The sequence below is a fragment of the Atractosteus spatula genome, chromosome 25 (genome assembly GCF_055471065.1).
Source record: "Atractosteus spatula isolate fAtrSpa1 chromosome 25, fAtrSpa1.hap1, whole genome shotgun sequence".
Taxonomy (NCBI): domain Eukaryota; kingdom Metazoa; phylum Chordata; class Actinopteri; order Semionotiformes; family Lepisosteidae; genus Atractosteus; species Atractosteus spatula.
Window position 1 is genome coordinate 9,374,338 of NC_142730.1, and position 18,458 is coordinate 9,392,795.

At 49.0% G+C, this 18,458-nt stretch overlaps 1 protein-coding gene across 1 annotated transcript in view; it reads left to right on the forward strand.

Moving 5' to 3' along the window:
- pear1 (platelet endothelial aggregation receptor 1) overlaps positions 1-18,458 on the forward strand; it is a 70,479-nt gene that overhangs the window by 21,175 nt on the left and 30,846 nt on the right. The window contains exons 2-8 of the mRNA XM_088905860.1: positions 10,559-10,672; positions 12,433-12,534; positions 12,756-12,856; positions 13,342-13,434; positions 16,975-17,221; positions 17,334-17,439; positions 18,020-18,156. Of these exons, the coding sequence (XP_088761986.1) occupies positions 10,563-10,672; positions 12,433-12,534; positions 12,756-12,856; positions 13,342-13,434; positions 16,975-17,221; positions 17,334-17,439; positions 18,020-18,156 (896 nt within the window). The 5' untranslated portion in view covers positions 10,559-10,562. The remainder of the gene's footprint in view (positions 1-10,558; positions 10,673-12,432; positions 12,535-12,755; positions 12,857-13,341; positions 13,435-16,974; positions 17,222-17,333; positions 17,440-18,019; positions 18,157-18,458) is intronic.

Consider the following 18,458-nt stretch of genomic DNA (forward strand, 5'->3'; position numbering starts at 1 on the left):
TACATTTACGAGTGCACAATGATGACTCCTAATGATTTGTGAGGTGTCTTTGGCCCTGTGTTTTTCACACCCCAAAACTGATGTTTCCTCTCCAGCATAAGAGCAGACGAAAGGTCACGAACGAGAGGAGGCCATTCAGGTCACCTAGCCTGTTGGGTAGTTAGTAGCTAATTGATCCAGTGATTTCCTCCAGCTAATGCATGGGTCCAGTAATATAGCTGCGTAGCTTGTTCCACTCTCTTACCGCTCTTGGGGTAAAGAAATGTCTTCTGCTCCTGTTTTTAAATGCACTTCCACATAGTTTCCACTGGTGTTGTCTGGTTCTGCTTATTCTGAAGACGTCAGCTGCCTTGACTTCATCGGTGCCTGTGAGGATTTTGAATACTTGCATCAGTTCCCCCATAGTCTTTTCTGTTCATGACTAAGGAGGTTCAGTTCCTTCTGCCTGTCAGTGTTGGACATTGCCTCAGGACCCAGATGTTCAGGTGTGTCCACGGATGCTGCACATGGCTTTGATGTCACTGAAAGTCCCGGCACGTCTAGAAGATTGTCAGTGTGGCATCGTTACGAAGTGCACAGTTACTGTCCCTAATACTAGAGACCGAATGTTGTTCAGTTTGCTATGCTGTAGTTTGTTTGATGCGTGTAAAGAGTGCAAGCTCATGGACACCCGAGCACCAGAAACACGTATATGCTCCTGCAGCTTAGTATGTGCTGCGCAGAAGCGTTTCTCAGCCTTTTTCATGCCATGGCAGACTCGAATAATTCTGAACATTAACAACACCCTGCCTCCCCTCCCATCCCCCCTGTACACGGACACATCACCAGCCTGAGCGCATTGTTATAAGAACGACAAATACTTATATAGCGACAAATATGTCGATTTCAGTGCCTGATCTACGTTTGCCCGTGTCATCTCGACAGGTTAATCGAGTTCCGTGTCTCGGAGGCTGAGGAGGACGTTATATCGATGGTAACGGACCATTCGGCTTGCGGCCTCTCCAATCTTCTCCCTTCCTGAAAGGAGGTACAGCCAGCTCCTCTGTTCTTGAACTGCTGATCAGCAGGGTTGGTATAAGGACCTGGCTGCCTTTGCACTGCAGTGGTGCAGTGAGGGATTGAAGGGGCTGTAGGCTGGGGAGCGAGGGAAGTCAGGCTGCAGGTCCCCTGCGCGGGCAGTGTGTGAACACTGTGGGAGTATCCTGTTATTGCTTTCCTCTGGCCTGGATCTTCGCTCAGTCTCAGTGAGCTGCTGCAGAGATCTGAGAACTGAGATCCTGACTCTGTGGTCATTAAAAATCCCAGGGTGTTTCTATATAAGAGTAGGGGTGTTACCCCTGTGTCCTGTTCAAATTTCCCCCTTCAATCATTTCCCCCAATGATTTACCCATCATGGCCTCCTAATAACCCCCATCTGTGAACTGGCTTCCTCACTCTGCTCTCCTCCCCACTGAGAGCTGGTGTGTGGGGAGCAGACTGGCGCATCATCCAGGTGGGGCTGCACACTGGTGGTGGAGGGGATCCCCATGACCTGTGAAGAGCTTTGAGTGGAGTGTCCAGAAAAGCACTATAGAAGTGTGAGAAATTATTATTATTATTATTATTATTAGTAGTAGTAGTAGTAGTTGTCCTACTTGCTCGTCCTGACATGAGAAAGCAGCACATGGGCCACAGGCTCAAGTGAAAAACGGCCGACTGCGCCTTTTCCGACGGGAAAATACGGGGTGTGAAGGCCCTGCTTCCATGACGAACCACAAACCACGACCCCTCTAGCAGCCCGTCACGCGGTCTTTCTCAGCACAGGTGGCTTGGAAGGCAACTCTCACCGCTTGTGCGCTGCCAGCAGTTTAAAAACACAGACCCCAGTTTCTGTTCAGACCTGTTGCCTGTTCTGGAGTTCTGAATAGCTCTGTGACCGGTGGATTGTGTCGGGGCTGGAAAGCCTTGTAATGGATGCACCCTGCTGTCAGAGAGCCGTTTCAGAGCACTGGTGTTCTGTAGTGGGTGAGTGGCTCTTGACATGCATTGATGTTACCCTGCTAGTCTTGCAGTAATGACTTGCACTGTCACCAGCTACTGTATGTACAGTACAAGATATGATCTTTCCAATCTACTCGATTGCATTTCCTTAGTGCTTTCTTTTAATCATTAATTGCTGTTATTAATTGCCAGCTTGTGTTTGGACCGTCGGGGGAGACCGGAGCACTTGGAGGAAACCCACACAAACACAGGGAGAACATACAAACTCCACACAGACAGCACCCCAGGACCCCAGGGCTGCAAGGCAGCAATGCTCACCACTGCACCACCATGCCACTCTAGTAAAATAATATTAAATATTATTATCCATGCATAATATGCTTTATGCAGAACCCATGTTATGAATTTGCCGTCGCCTTCTGTAAATGAATATGCCTGCCTCGTTTCACGAACCTTTTCCCAGAAATCAGTCACACAGATCAGTTACTTTTACACGTCTTAACGTTGGAAGCGCTTGTTGGCTCAGAGTGAACAAACGCAAATTGTGTAAGACGCGCTCGGCGTTCGAGCTGACTTGTTTTAGATGAAGGGTAATCCGAGACCAGCCTACTGGGAGCATGTTGTCTCCTACGGATGTGAACTGTTTTCCTGGGAGCTCCTGCTGCTGCTCCTGTCTTTGAGAAACGCCAAGGTGGAAGAACTCCCATTGGCTTGCGGACTCGGAACCGGGCGCTGGGCACCATCGGGCTTTGATTCCTCATTTTGACAGTACCGGCGCCGGTAGATCCAGAGAAAGCCACTCCGAGCGATCAGCTGTGCCAACACCAGAGCCCTTCGGTAGCGTAAAGAAAAGCCTTTGTCTAATTTCGGCAACACGATTTCTTGCTGGAGTGTAAAAAATAAAGGGTTTCAGTGGTTTTTGGATGTAATCAAAATCTCAACAAAGTAGAAACCGATGTTTTTCATTCTGTGTAAAAAACAAACCCTTGCCAATCAGAGATAAATCCAATAAACACATATTAAATGCTCTTGTTAAGTGCCCTAGAAATGCACAATTACTGGAAAAAGGCTTACTTACCGACTCCCAGTAAAAATCCTTGTTGGATCTATTTTTTTCACCCTCCGGCTTCTGGGGACCAGGGCTGGGTTATGTGAGAATGCAGTATATGAGTGGCGTCTCCTGTTTTATTAAAAATAAGAAGAATTCCTTGCAGTTGTGTAGCACTTTTCCCAAAGTGACTTACGTACAGGGGACCCACTTCACCCTCCACTGCATTGCAGCCCCCACCTGGGTGACCCACAGCTGCCAACTGCACCTGCAGCAGGTGGGGTAGAGACTTAACAGGATGCTTCACCTTAAATCAAGGGGGAACGTTAGGAAGGCCAGAGCTGCACAGGCCCTGAATGTATTTTCACCTGGACACCGGAGTTCACAACCCAACTCTTGCAAAGTGCCACATGGCATCCATTTTCCAGCTGCCCCTTCCGCAGTTCAGGGTCACGAGGGAACACTGGGCACAAGGCAGGGTACACCCTGGACAGGACGCCAGTCCATCGCAGGGCAGACACACAGACAAACCACAGAGGCGCACACACTCACGCCAGGGCCAATATTCCCAGAAGCCCCTTCACCCACCAGCATGGACTGGGGGAGGAAACCAGAGCACCTGGAGGAAATGCACGCAAACATGAGGAGAACGTGCAAACTCCACACAGACAGCTCCACCCGGGTCCAGAACTGAATGCAGGGCCCTACTGTGAGGTAGGAGTGCTGGGAAAAAGCACCACCTACTGGTCCACCATCACCATTTATAGCAGCAACATGGTTTTCCTCTGAGGTCTCCCTTCCCAGTACTGACCAGGCCCTGTGCTGCTTAGTCTTCACTAGTGAATTCCAGTGAGATGTCCAGCAGAACAAAGCCATCGCACTGTTAGCGTGAACAATGAAAGTGCTCAAGAGTGAAAGGAGGTTACAGTTGAGAGCAGCTGGTTGATCTGAGGAGCTCTGCAAGTCATTTATTGAAGGATCCCAGGAGGGTCCCTGGGAACTGGCTACACAAAGCAACTCTTGGGAACTCGTTGAGTTTTGTCCTTTTGCTCGTTTGAAACCTACAGCGGTTCTGCAGTTCTGCAGTTTTGGCCATATTTCCCTCGGATTTAGCTGCTCTACATCCAAAGAAAAGTGGACGTTGAAGTTGATCATCCATGGCAGACTGATCATACAGGTGGCTCCCTCACTGTGACCAAATGGGAATGCTGGGATTTGTGCATACAGTGCTGCGTGACTCATAGTCTTGTGATCTGTCGCGATTTATAGCTGCAGTTCTCGGTGTTCACTTCTGGGCCTTTGGCGAGTTCTGCCCCCTCCTCCGCCTCCTCCACTCCTCTTCCTGTGCAGCTCAGGCTGCGCTCGGCCGCCTGTCTCCTCGTCCGTAATCCGTAGCCGGCCTCAGTCATGTTTTTCCTCTCTTCCCCATCCTGCGCCCAGTTCCAAAACAGTGACTAATATTTTCTACCTCGATTAACAGCTCAGCCCGCAAATGCAGGGGCTCGGCGCTTGCTCTGATCACTCCCATGTGCGGGTGGCTCCTATTACATAACCGAGAGGCAGAGAAAAAAAACACTCCGCAGCCTTACTCCCTGCTTCTATACACACAGAACCAGTGTATCAGGGATCCCCAAGCTGCTCTCTGCGACCCCAGCCTCATCTGCTTTTAATTGTAGCCAAGCTCTTGGTTACTTGATTGAGCTCACAAAGTAATAGTGGCTTAATTAGATTTCTTTAGTGGCTTAATTTTATTGGATTTTGAGATGCCACTTGAAACCTGTTTCGTTGCTGAAAATGAGCCAAAACCCCACAGTTAAGGTATCGATTAATAACTGATTGCTTCACTTTGGTAATTGAGAGCGGTATCCAAGAGGCACTGCACAGAGACCAGTTACACTCTCAGTGAGTTTCTTCGTAGGTTCTCCCTTGACCCTGCCTTGGGCTCGGGGAGAGGCAAAAAGCATCAGGAAATATTAAAGCCAACAGCCAAGTCAGTAAAGTGGGCCCAGGTCTAGTGCAAGTGTTCACATTACTCCTATCCTGGAGTCCTTGCACTGGCTTCCGGTCAAATTCCATGTAGACTTTAAAATCCTCATGCTCACCTATAAGGCTCTGCATGGCTTGCCACCTCAGTACCTGTCTGAACTATTATCGCCCGACTCCCCACCTCACAACCTTCGCTCTTCTAACTCTGGTCTCCTAATTCTTCCCCAAGCCTGTCTACATTGTATGGGTGACAGGGCCTTCTCCTGTTCTGCCCCCAAGCTCTGGAACTCTCTGCCCAAGGATATCAGAGAGTCACCTTCTCTAAACTCCTTCAAATCCAGACTCAAAACCCTCTTCTTCAGGAAAGCCTTTACTGAACTGGTTCCATTCTTCACCCCTCTGCTTTTCTTAGTACCACCATCCACGATCTCCTCTATATATTGTAATTGTGTCTTATCTTGTGTATTCTTCTTATTTATTGTTGTTGTAATCCTGTAAAGCGCTTTGAGAAGCCACCTTTAAAGGCGCTATATAAAATAAAGTTTTTAATTATTATTATTATTATTATTATTATTATTGATGATTTGGTTACACTATCATGAGCACAGACAGGATATAAACCAACAGACACTACTGTATTGTCTCTGATCAGCTGCTTACAGGAACTGAAATTACTTTTTGCCCTGAGTGATTGAGCACGAAGAGTCTTGCACAAAATAGCTGGACGCCTTGAATTCGCTACTGCAGTGAAGAGAAACAGAATGTAAGAGCCTGGTGCCAGCAACAAGGTGCTGATGGGCCCAGTCACAGAGACTCTGGCCAGTTAGCTCAGGGGAAGTGCCTGTTAGGGTGATATTGTGTTGTGGTCCAGGTCACGGGGCTCGATCGGCACTCTCAGTGAGCCCTGTCATCAGCTGAACCCCTCAGGTATCACCCCCCGTTTGGGGGTGACACTGGCCAGTCCTCCACAGAATCACATGTCTGTCAGCAGCAAGAACAGCTTAAACACCATGTGGCATTTCATCCAGCAGGTCCTGAAGTGGCTGGAGCATGATTCCAGGCCATTTTTTTAAATGGATCGGCCTTGTTCGGTCTCTGTGTTGAGGGTAACGGAGAGCAGGGATTGAATTGCACAGGTTCCCCTAAGCTCTCAGTAGAGTTGTGATTGTCCTGGGCCAGGGGGGGTAATGGAAGTCTGTCCCTGTCTCTTCCTTAAGCCCAGCCACACAGTGCCTGAGAGGTTGAGATTGAGAGAGTCTGTGGGGTCTCTGGTGGCAGCATTGCTAATGCCCTGGCCAGCGGGTGCCCCTGTGTGTTTCATGATCAAGAGCCTAAAAGAAGGAGCGTTGCACGTACAGGTATGGCTATCAGCTTGTACATGGTGGCTCTGAACAAGAGAAAGATCCCTTGTGTCTCTTCACCAGTGCAGCACTTTCACCATGTATGACAGAAAAATACCAGGGTTAAAAAACTGGCTGAACAAATAGAACTTGAGGTGTGGAGTTTGGCCATCACTGCCTTGACAGTGGGAGAGCCTCCTGATTGGCTGTGGTGGACCTGGGAGAGCCTCCTGATTGGCTGTGCTGGACCTGGGAGAGCCTCCTGATTGGCCGTGAGGGAGGTGGGAGACTTCTGGTTGGCTGGTTCTTCAGACCCCCTTGGAGGGTGCCTGACCTCACCTCATGCCTGCTCTGAACTCCAGTGCTGACTCCACTGATGAACTGGCAGCAATGGCTTCCAAGTCTGTCGCAACGTGGGAGCCGATGGAACCTGCAGGTCTGGATTTGGCTGCCGCTGTCTTAGTGAAGCAACAGAGAGGTTCTGTAACAGGGTTTTAGTGACTTCAGAATCAGTACCTCTTGACAGGGGTGGGTAGTGGGAATATAACCATCCCAAAAGACAGCCAAAGTTAGAATAAAGGCTGCAGTGTTACTCCGGGCCTAAATCCAACTTGGCAGGAATTCCTGCCATGTCTTAAAATAAGCGTTCACTGTGGTAACGCGCCGCATTATTGGAAACAGCGCACAGTAAAGGCGTGGTGAAGGCGGGAAAGCTCTGTGTGCAACACACAGTGCATTTGTGAAGAGCTGGAAAGAAGCACAGTAAACAGCTGAGGGCGCAGTGTAGCCGTGTCACAGCTCCAGGTACACAACCCAGCGGAGAGACCTGCCCCTCGACGCGTCACCGCGCCGCACCGGTCCCGCCGCCTGTCCGTCACCCGGCGGCCTCGCCGTCTGGGGCCCTGTTGCGGTTACCACAGTTTATTAAAGAAAGCAGACTTTAGAAAATAAATGAGTGATTAAAAACTGTTTACCCTTAAAAAAATCAAGCCCTGGTAAAACTGAATTGCCCTCAGTTAATGAAAGCCATTCGCGCGCTCCTATAAACCCTGTTTTTTTTCCTGCGGACTTAGTTTTTTCTCATTCTTTTTTTTCCCCCAGTACCTTACTGGGAGCCAGGTTTTAAATTCGTTCCTTGCAAGAAATAAAAAAAAACGGGGAATTTCCGTGCAGAGCGATTTATGTGATTGTTAAGGGATTCGAAGGTCCGGGGGCTCCGCGGAGCTGCCGCGCTCTGAAACACCTCGGGCTCGCGGATCGGTTAGGGGGGACAGGAGGGTCCGCGCGGCCCCTGCTCGTCGCTTGGGGGCCTGGTCATCAGCCCCCTGAACGTCAATCAGGCGTCTCTAGAACTTTCCCACAGAATGTTTTTTTTTCCCTCTTTGCGGCTGGGATAACATCCGGGCATGTTTGGCCACTGTCTCAAATGCATTAATTTTCTGTTGTCAGTTTATATGGTGCTTTGCATGAATATGTGACACAAACATAGCTCTGAGTTTAAACATAATAGGGACATACTGTATAGTCATTTCTGTTTTGAACATAATGAAATTAGAAACTGCTGTGTGTCCCCAGTATTGGGACAGTGGGTTAGTTTAGAAGGTGGTAGGTTCAATAGCTCAGTGCCGGAGTGCACTGTGTTCAGAAGATCAGTGTTAGTGCTGGATTGCAGTGTGTTCAGTAGCTCAGTGTGAGAGTGCTGGGCTGCAGTGTGTTCAGCAGCTCAGTGTGAGAGTGCTGGGCTGCAGTGTGTTCAGCAGCTCAGTGTGAGAGTGCTGGGCTGCAGTGTGTTCAGCAGCTCAGTGTGAGAGTGCTGGAGTACAGTGTGTTCAGTAGCTCAGTGTGAGAGTGCTGGGCTACAGTGTGTTCAGTAGCTCAGAGTCAGAGTGCTGGAGTGCAGTGTGTTCAGCAGTTCAGTGTGAGAGTACTGGAGTGCAGTGTGTTCAGCAGTTCAGTGTGAGAGTACTGGAGTGCAGTGTGTTCAGCAGTTCAGTGTGAGAGTACTGGAGTTCAGTGTGTTCAGTAGTTCAGTGTGAGAGTACTGGAGTTCAGTGTGAGAGTGCTGGAGTGCAGTGTGTTCAGTAGTTCAGTGTGAGAGTGCTGGAGTGCAGTGTGTTCAGCAGTTCAGTGTGAGAGTGCTGGAGTGCAGTGTGTTTAGTAGTTCAGTGTGAGAGTGCTGGAGTGCAGTGTGTTCAGCAGTTCAGTGTGAGAGTGCTGGAGTGCAGTGTGTTCAGTAGCCCAGTGTCACAGTTGTTAACATGTAAACTAAGAAAAAACTGCGGGTATAGTCAGACAAAACCACTGGCGATGGCAGGAATCAGGCAGGCATTTTGTGTGGGATCCCTGCTACCATCTCCGTCTGCAGCCACACTGTGTGTCACACCGCTGTGCTCAGTGCGAGTGAGCAGGCGGAGGGTTTGAGCTCCAGCCCAGCCCTGCTCACTCTGAGGACTGCAGTCCGTCTCGTGCTCCTGTGCAGATTTCAGGACAGTCCTCGGGCCTCTTCGCAGCTCGGCTCCAGATGTCCCCTCTCTGGCAGTGCTGCGCAGACACGAGGCACGTGGCTGAAAAGAACAGGAGATCAAATCACATTCCCCCCGTCCTCCAGCCAAATATTTCACCTCTGTCCCATGGGCAGACAGCTTGCATAACCTCGCAGGAAATAGACACAGTATCAGATCAGATAAACTCGCAGGCTGCCGTGTCTCAGTGAGACGCTGGAAAAAGACATGAGCTCAGTACACACTCTGTGAAAGAGTGGAAAAAAAGTCAGGCTACAGCAATGACAACAAATGGAATGGACTTAGATTCATACCTTATGTTCATGAGGCCCATAGCTTTCCTTCCAGAAAAACAAACATGCAAAGTTGGCACTGTGTCCTGTGGTTGGGGCTGAGGCACTACGACACCGTTCGTTTTTTTGTACTTAAAGCCTCACTTATAAAGGATTGAAAGTAATATTGAATTAAACTGATATCATTGCTTTTATCATTTTATTTTGATTTGATTTTGGCTGACGTTTGTATCCAAAGCGACTTCAGTTTAAATACATTTCTACAGCTGGGTGTTTTCCTGGAGCTGTTTGTGTGAAGCACTTTGCTCAAGGTTCCAGCGGCAGTCTCCACCTGGGATTCAGACCCAGGACATTCCCATTCCGAGTCGAGAATCCTGACCACCGCCGCGCCACACTGCTGCCCCCACATCTCTTACAATATAAGCATTGGCACCCTGAGTCTCCATTAAATTCTCAAGACCGTTTTAAATACCTCGTGCTAGATTGAATGAGTATTTGTTATTGAGAAAAGTCTTCACTCAGGTTAGGTGTGGTCAAGCAGAGTCCTTTATTCATGCACATGGGGAGGATATAATCATGCAGATCTGAGAGCAGCCTCTCATACAGATCTGTGAGTAACCTCTCCAACGAGATGGTAAATGCAATGAGGAAAGCTCATTCTAAGTTTCCATATTAAGAGTTGTTTTTCTCTCTACAAACATTTCTTTGTAATCGGCCACATTCTTCTTAAGAAGCAGTTTTACCTTGTATACAGACAAAAGGAAGTATATAAATAAAAGGTTTGAAATGAGCTAGACATTCTGCGGTTGTAGCATTAATATCAAAAAGTCAAATTATATGTTTATGCAATTGTTCTTTCATACTGTTGCTCTGTAAAAGACATTTTTCAAAGCCGACTAGTCACTATCTTATACACTTTAAAAAAGGTACAGTAAATGCTAAAATTCTTCCTCATTATACTGAAAGGGATATCATTGACGAGCATAATTAAATATGCATTTCATTAGCCCAGAAAATGAAGAATTAGCCTTGCTTCAAATACAGTGTTGGGGTAAGTGCTTTGGTAATGTGTCGATAGAATTGTGCAGTTTCAGAATTTATGAGGCTGTGGTACCAGTGTTTCTGGCTCCTAATGGAAGGTGCTATTTATTGTAAAATACTCTGCCAAGGTTAGTTGGCAGCACGCTCAAATGTATTTATTCTAGCAGTCATTATGAAGGAGGGGGGGCGCAGTGTGTTTCTTCACAGCCGTACAGCTCACATGTCTCTTAGCAGTAGGTGTGTGATTATACGTCAGAAATGACAGCAGCTGTAAGAGAAATTGGGGAGAATGGATTAGTCCCTCTTCCCTCGCTGAGCGCCGACGCTCTTCGGGCAAAGTGGGACATCGCCGTCTGCTGTGTGTTCCAGGACCATGGCCGTCATGAAGAGAGGGGCTGCCGCCGCCCTGCTGCTGGTTCCTCTGCTCGACCTGGTGTGCCCTTTGACCCCCGGGGACCCCAACGTGTGCAGCACATGGGAGAGGTGAGAGGCGCCGCCTCCTGGCCCCTTCTGTCTGCTCACCCCCTGAGATCTTCCCGATGGGCTTCACCAGAGCTGGACCTGACCTGGGCAGTGTTATTGCTACTGAGCCTAGACTGACTTCCTTATCTGAAACAGCTCAGAACCGGTACATACTGTATCATTGCACCCTGTACAACAATACTGGAGCACTGAACTGATGAACATAATTACGGCACGTCAAAGCCTGCATAGTCTGTGCTGTATCTCTCAGTAGTAGTATAGCAGTGTGCCAGATGTGGAAGGAAAGTTACAAGCTAGGAGACCACAGGAAATAATGTGCGTATTTATACCGCAAAAAGCTTGCACAGGAAAAAGGATGAAAGAGGGCCGCCTGCAGTCTTGAAACCTGACAGCAGAAAGAAACAAAGCTGAACAAAAGCCTCCCTGTCATTCTGTGAAATCTGGAGACAGCGGGGTCCAGGAGTGCAGTGCTGGCGATAACAGTTTTTAGGCTACAAGACTGAGAGAACGGGCAGTGCAGTGCCTACCTGTGCATGTCGGTCAGCTCGCTCCAGATTGAGGGAGGACAGAGTTCTGTATGAAATAGCATCACCTTTGAAGAGTCAGAAGTTCTATACATACTAGGAGCATTTAAGAGAAAACAGTTCCCCAGGATAATCTGGTGGTATTCTACCCATGGTATGTAATGAGGAGTCCTTCATGATCGGTTAATAAAACTCTTCGAAAGGTTGTTCATGACAGGGTAAAACTCACTGATGAAAATTGCTAATGTAGCATTTCACAAAACGGAAACAAGTGATTGTAGATTAAGTCGTATGTCTATGACATGTAAGGCTAAGTAAAAGAAAGAAAACTAAACCTGGCAATCATCTATGTGGAAGTAGGATCGTCCACCATTCTGTTTTCGAACTGCTCTATCCGGGCTCGTGGGAGAGCCGGAGTCTATCCCAATAGGCACCAGGCACCAGGCAGGGTATGCCCAGTCCATCACAGGACCGACAGACACACATCAGACCCACACTCACACTCACACCAGGGCCGAATAACCCACCAGCATGTCTTTGGAAAGTGAGAGGAAACTGGAGCAACTGGAGGAAACCCACGCAAACCCAGGGAGAACATGCAAACTCCACACAGACAGCACCCCAGGAACTGAACCCAAGACCTCAGCGCTGTGAAGTGCTAAACACTGCAGCCCCTAAATAAGACCATCTTTTTAGAACACATTCTTTAACTTGTTCAACAACAACTAGTCTTTGTCCATCTACTCTGCGATCTACTGGCTGTGATGCCCTACTGGCGTCTCATTCTGTGACCAGCCTTACTCTTGTTGATTGCTGGAATAGGCTCTGGCTCCCCCGCGGCCCTGAAGTGGATAAAATGGACTGATGGAAGATATTGCTGCTCTGGTCAGTCCGGAGAAGAGCAGCCAAGTACATTCCTGGGCTCAGAGGAATGTCCTGCTCTGACAGGCTACAGGAACTGAGCCTGTTTAGTCTTGGACAGCGAGGGGATCTGATTCAGGTGTTCAGAAACCTCAAAGGCCCTGACAGTCAACCCAATGAATGTCTCCAGATTAAAACGTGAGACATGAGCCAGAGGACTCAAGTGGAAATGATGGGGTGTAGCGGGGTTGTGAGGGTAACAGCCATCCCGTTGAATGGCTAGAGTCCTGGGGTCGACTAGCTCTTAACTGCCTCGTCACGTCTCTTCTCGAAGGGCCTCGTCTGTAACCCTTCCTGTGTCCTTGTCCTTCGCAGCTTCACCACCACGGTGAAGGAGTCGTACGCTCACCCCTTCGACCAGGTGTACGAGGAGCCCTGTGCCGACGTCCGGAGCTCCCTCAGGTGCACGCGCCACCGGTGAGTGCGCCCCTTTCGGGGACACCATTTCAAGGTGTTCCCCTTGAAGGTCATTCCGCCAGACGGTAGGAGCTTGAGAAAAGTGCCTGTGTCAGCCTGTCTCCTCCTCTACGTCCTGTTTACTCAGCAAACTTCATCACCTTTCCCCACGTGCTCGGGCGGCTTGTGCCGGACCCCCCCAGCTCTTCTGACTCGGCTCTCCCTGTGCTGTGTGTGCGCAGGGTCACGTACAAGACCGCCTATCGGCAGGGCGTGAAGATGGACTACCGCAGGAGGTACCAGTGCTGTCAGGGCTACTACGAGAGCAGAGGCACCTGTGTCCGTAAGTGACAGGCATGGCTGTGGGGGGTCATGGCAAGAAGTGAGTCACACCAGGCTGGTGATAGTGTACCGCCTAGTACAGGATCAGACGCCTAGTTCCCAGAAACTCCAGTTTTAATCTCACTGCTGGAGACTGGGGGGGTTTGTGTTATATCAGTGTAATCCTGATAAATGTTACTATTGCTCTCTTCATTTCTACTCTGGTTTGGCCTCCTTGCTCTAAAAATCTTAAAATCTTTTTATTTATTTTAACTTTAAAAACCTGTTAGCAGCCAGATATGTATGAGATCCCAGAGACAGAATAAGTTCATACCGCTACTAAAGTCTTGTTGATATGACATATTGTTTTTGACGAAGATGCATGAAAGAGATCATGGTGGCTCACTGCAGTTTCCTCGTTTTTAACAGCTTCCACACCTGTGCTCTTCTCTGTGTTTGTGGATCTCTGGGTATTTGCCCTTGTTGTAATGTCTGTGCCCTCTCCAGCCCTCTGTACCCAGGAGTGTGTCCACGGGCGGTGCCAGGCCCCAGATCGATGCCAGTGCGAGCCCGGCTGGAGGGGCGAAAACTGCTCCAGTGGTGAGGCCCTGGCAGACTCCTAACTGCCCTCTGCTATCAGTAGTAGCTTTAATTGCTTAACAGGGACTCTTTTCTATGGCTATTGACAATGTATCTTAAACGTCATCAGGTGTCACTACAGGTACAGCAAGAGCAAAGAAATACAAGATTGTAGGAGTGTGGCACACTTCTTTATGCTAAAAGTTGTGGGGGTGTGGAACAAGCTGCTCGGCCATATTGTTGAAGCCAATACCCTGGCTTCTCTCAAGACACAGCTGGATCAACTAACGGCGAACTAAACTGGCCCGATGAGCCGAACTGCCCCCTTCTTTCTAATCGTTCTTATATCCTCATACTTAGTGGCAGAAAGGCCAGAACCAGCTGAAAATGCTGTGTAATTACAGCACGAAGCCACATGAAATACAGCTAAAGCAATGTACAGTTCACTTGGAAACAAAGCAGCGATGAAAACAGGTGGTACTGCATGTACTGTATTCCAGCTGTTCAGTAAGAACAGGTGAGTGGTTACAAATTAGTGGAGGCCAATCTGCTCACCAAGCCCACTTATCAGCTACGCACTAATAATTTGTGGTCAAGGAAATAAACCAGGGTATTGACTTAGACAGCATGGCTGGGTAGTTTCTTCCATATTGCCTCAACTCTTGGTGGAATCAAGAACATCTTATACCTTAATATATAAAATACCAGAATCTAGTCTTTTTCATGTCTGTCTTACTTGGGTTTCTCTAGGTGCATGTGTTTTGATTTCCAAAACCTCATGGTGGCCTATCTTCATTATCTTATTCGTGTTCAAAAAAGCAAATAATCTTTTCCCACACTGGTACAACTAAGATTGTAATGAAATATTAAAATTGAGGGATCAATCAATTTTTTTACAACATTTTATCTTCAAAAATGAAGCTAACAAGTATCATACAAATATAGTAGCATGTTTTCTGAGAAGGAATACATTCCCACGTGATCTAAATCTCGTATTACACTCTCCACTCAAAATCATGAGATATTTCTTACCTGAGGCTCTACAGCACCTACAGTTCCCTGCAGCGCCCTCTAGTGGAGAACAGTCAGCTTCCGGCAGGCCATAGATATTAGCAAGGAACCCAGTTTCAAATAAAAAAACTTGACTGAAATCAAATGTGCTCTGAGGCTTGCAAGTTATACCACAGAGTATTTTAAATTGCCACTTTACAAAGATTTTACAGTGGGGTAGAAAAAAATTCTAGAGGAGACTGAAAAATATGTGAGTATGTTTAAGTAGAACATAACAAATGTTACAAAAGACAGGATCCAGCTGTTTCTTGCAAGAAGCCAGGGAATCTATTTCAACTGTATGGCTTGGTTGCTTGTTCTACGCTCCCAGTTCCCTTTGTGTAAAAAAAGGTTTCCACGTCTGACCTCTGGTTTGTGTTTCACTGTTGATTCTCCACATGACATTGTCAGTTCTTTTGAGGATTTAATAGTACTGACTAGCTAATTGTACAGAGCCTAGTGATCAAATAGAACCTCAGTTTCATATCCCATCAGAAGGAGAGTCAGAACCTCACTCAGGGTGACATAGTCGCACAGCCTGGCTTTGAACTGGGAACCTACTTGACAGTAAGACTTTTACTTTAAGCATTGGGCTGTACAGCCTCCTTGCAGATGGTGTTTTAGGAGAAGCCTGAGGACACCCAGGAACATTTAGTCCTTTAAGTCTTTGACTTCCTGTTTGTCTCTAGAATCTGTGGTCCTCTTTCCTGTTGCCAAAAGCTTGGCAGTGGCTCTCTCCTGAAAAAGAGGTTCCTTACAGTAAAAATGAGATGCTTTATAGAGGATGAAAGCTGTGTGTTGTCTCATCCGAAAAGAGCTTCTATAAGTAGAAAATTATTCCTCTTGTGTTCGAGGGCCCTGCTAGTTAGGCCTGAAGGGCACAGTAGCTGTACGGTACTGGGACAGCACCAGGCCTTATAAGGTTCATCATGAATTTTGCGGAGGGGGGATTATTCCTGACACTTCCTGGATGCCTGTGTGTTGAGCTAACTGTGGGGATGGGAGTGAGCGCCACTGCGGAATTTTCCCACATCCCTGTCTTTTCCGACGGGATACAAAAACAGCCGCATTTCTCCCGGGATTGACTGTTAGGGAGTTAGACTGGGGGGCCCTGCTGACCTGAACCAGCCTGAAAATCTGCCTTCAATTAGGGGTTAAAGACTACTGGACTGCAGAGCTAAACAAGAGACGCTCTGAGGGCCTGCTTGGTGGAGTTAGTTCAGAGCAAGTCAGCTGGCATGGTGTAAGGATATTGGCAGAGTGTGATCCTAACAGGTTGCCGTACTGCACAGATGATGCATTACATGAATATGTAAATAGTATATATATAGAGAGGAGTAGATTGAGGGGCAGTTGGTTAGGCAGTTACTGAGTTAGTGTTGTAAGAGTTATAGAGCACTGTGTTAATAAATAGCGTTCATCATCATTGTTCATCATTACAAAGCTGTGTGGTTAATGACCGCCAATAAGAACACAAATAGAGAATATAACACATGGCTCTGCAGAGTGAACCACACTCCTTTCTTCCCAGTGCTAGGGTGCTGCAGGACTGAGCCAGCCTCCACCGTAATTTCATCTTGCACCCTTAACAATGTGTCTGGGCCTACACGGTGCTCTCAGAAATCGGACAGTCGTGTTGCCCATTGCATGAAGTTTCCTGCAAACTGCACTTCCCTTCCCCCTTCTGAGAGGTTCAGAAGTAAAGTAAGGTGAACGCCGTCCCCTGTAGATGAAACTTGGGGGTGTGGGGGCCCACGATATTCTATCCACACATCCATTTTCCAACCAACTCCTGGTGAGGGTCGCGGTGGTGACGGGCTGATCTGATCAGACCGGAGAGTCTCCAGCTCCTCCTGGGCGACTCCCAGGTGCTCCCAGGCCAGCCGAGAGAGAGAATCCCTCCAGCGTGTCCTAGGTCTGCTCCAGGCTGTCTTCCCAGTGGGATGTGCCTGATCCCGTGGAAGACGGGACACAGCAGGGCTCTGTGTCAGTGACAGTATTGCTGTTGAGACTGTAGCCACAGCAGGGCTCTGTGTCAGTGACAGTACTGCTGTTGAGACTCTGTAGCCACAACAGGCTCTGTGTCAGTGACAGTATTGGTGTTGAGACTCTCTGTAGCAACAGCAGGGCTCTGTGTCAGTGACAGTATTGGTGTTGAGACTCTGTAGGCACTCCAGGGCTCTGTGTCAGTGATAGTATTGCTGTTGAGACTCTGTAGGCACACTAGGGCTCTGTGTCAGTGACAGTATTGGTGTTGAGACTCTGTAGGCACAACAGGCTCTGTGTCAGTGACAGTATTGGTGTTGAGACTCTGTAGGCACAACAGGGCTCTGTGTCAGTGACAGTATTTGTGTTGAGACTCTGTAGGCACTCCAGGGCTCTGTGTCAGTGACAGTATTGGTGTTGAGACTCTGTAGGCACTCCAGGGCTCTGTGTCAGTGACAGTATTGGTGTTGAGACTCTGTAGGCACTCCAGGGCTCTGTGTCAGTGACAGTATTGGTGTGTTGCAGCCTGTGATGTCCACCACTGGGGTCCTGCCTGCCGCCTCGACTGTGAGTGTAAGAACGGGGGGCAGTGTGACGCTCTGACTGGCGCCTGCCGCTGTCCCCCCGGATTCCATGGCCCCCTCTGCCAGAACACCTGCGTTCCGGGGACCTACGGCCAGGGGTGCCAGGGGCGCTGCCGGTGTGGAACGGGGGGCACCTGCGACCCAGTGACGGGGGAGTGCCTATGCAAAGATGGATTCACTGGGACACTGTGAGTGAGGTCTCAACGAGCACTCTTTCACGAGTGCCTTTGATCAGGTCATCGACGGCACTGTCCAGGCAGACAGCCAGGAGCTCACGCGATGTCTCTGCCCCGCCCACAGCTGCGAGACCCTGTGCCTGCCGTACAGATGCCCCAGACGATGCCCCTGCCAGAACGGGGGGCACTGCCAGGGTGTGGGCAACTGCGCCTGTCCGCCTGGCTGGATGGTAGGTTCCCCGTGGAGAGAGTGAGGTCGTGTGTTTCCTTCACCAGTGTAATTAGTGAAATGCAAGCGTGTCTTTCAAGTTTGACCTGCAACAGCCCCTTCCTCACCTGCCTTTCATTCTCCCTCCCTTTTCTCTTCTCCCTCCTCTTCATTGTTACTTCTCTCCTCCCAATTACTCCTCTCTCATCTCTCTCCACTACCTTCTCTTTCTCCTCTCCCTTCTTTCTCTCCCCCTTCTTTCTCTCCTCTCTCTCCTTTCGTGCCTCTCTATTTGCTCCTCTCTCTCCTCTCCCTCCTCTACCTCCTTATTCTCTCCTCTCTCTCCTCTCCCTCCTTTTCTGCCTCTCCACTTTCTCCTCTCCTGTCTCTCCCTCCTCTCTCCCGTTCTTCTCTCCTCTCCTGCCTCTCTACTCTCTCCTCTCTCTCCCTCCTCTCCCTCCTCTCTCTCCTCTCTCTCCTCCCTCCTCTCCGTCCTTGTCCTCCTCTCTCCTTCTTCTCTCCTCTCTACTCTCTCCTCTCCTGCCTCTCTCTCCCTCCTCTCTGTCCTCTCTGTCCTTGTCCTCCTCTCTCTCTCTGTCCAGGGAGCGGTGTGCACTGAGCGCTGTCCGGAGGGGAAGTTTGGCCTGAACTGCTCCCAGGACTGCCTGTGCCACAACAGCAGGGGCTGTGACCCTGAGACTGGAGAGTGCCAGTGCCTCGAAGGCTTCACTGGGGACAGGTCAGCGAGCTCGGCCAGCCCCCCGCATGCTGCCCCCTCCTCCTTCATGGAAGGAGCCATCCCATTCTGTTCCATTTGAACACATCAGCCTCTGCCCTCACCTTGGAGCCCTGTTAGGAAAGGTTCGGGGTTTCTCGTCGGTGCTGGCAAGGGAGAACCCTCCAATCAGGGTGCTGCAGTGTGTGATGTTGGACGTGTAGGTGGCGATCTTCCATCTGATCCAGAAAAAACAAGCTAGTGTCCCACCTGGTGGCCTCGCTAAAGTCCAGCTCAGGCTTGCTCAGTTTAGCATATCTAAATTG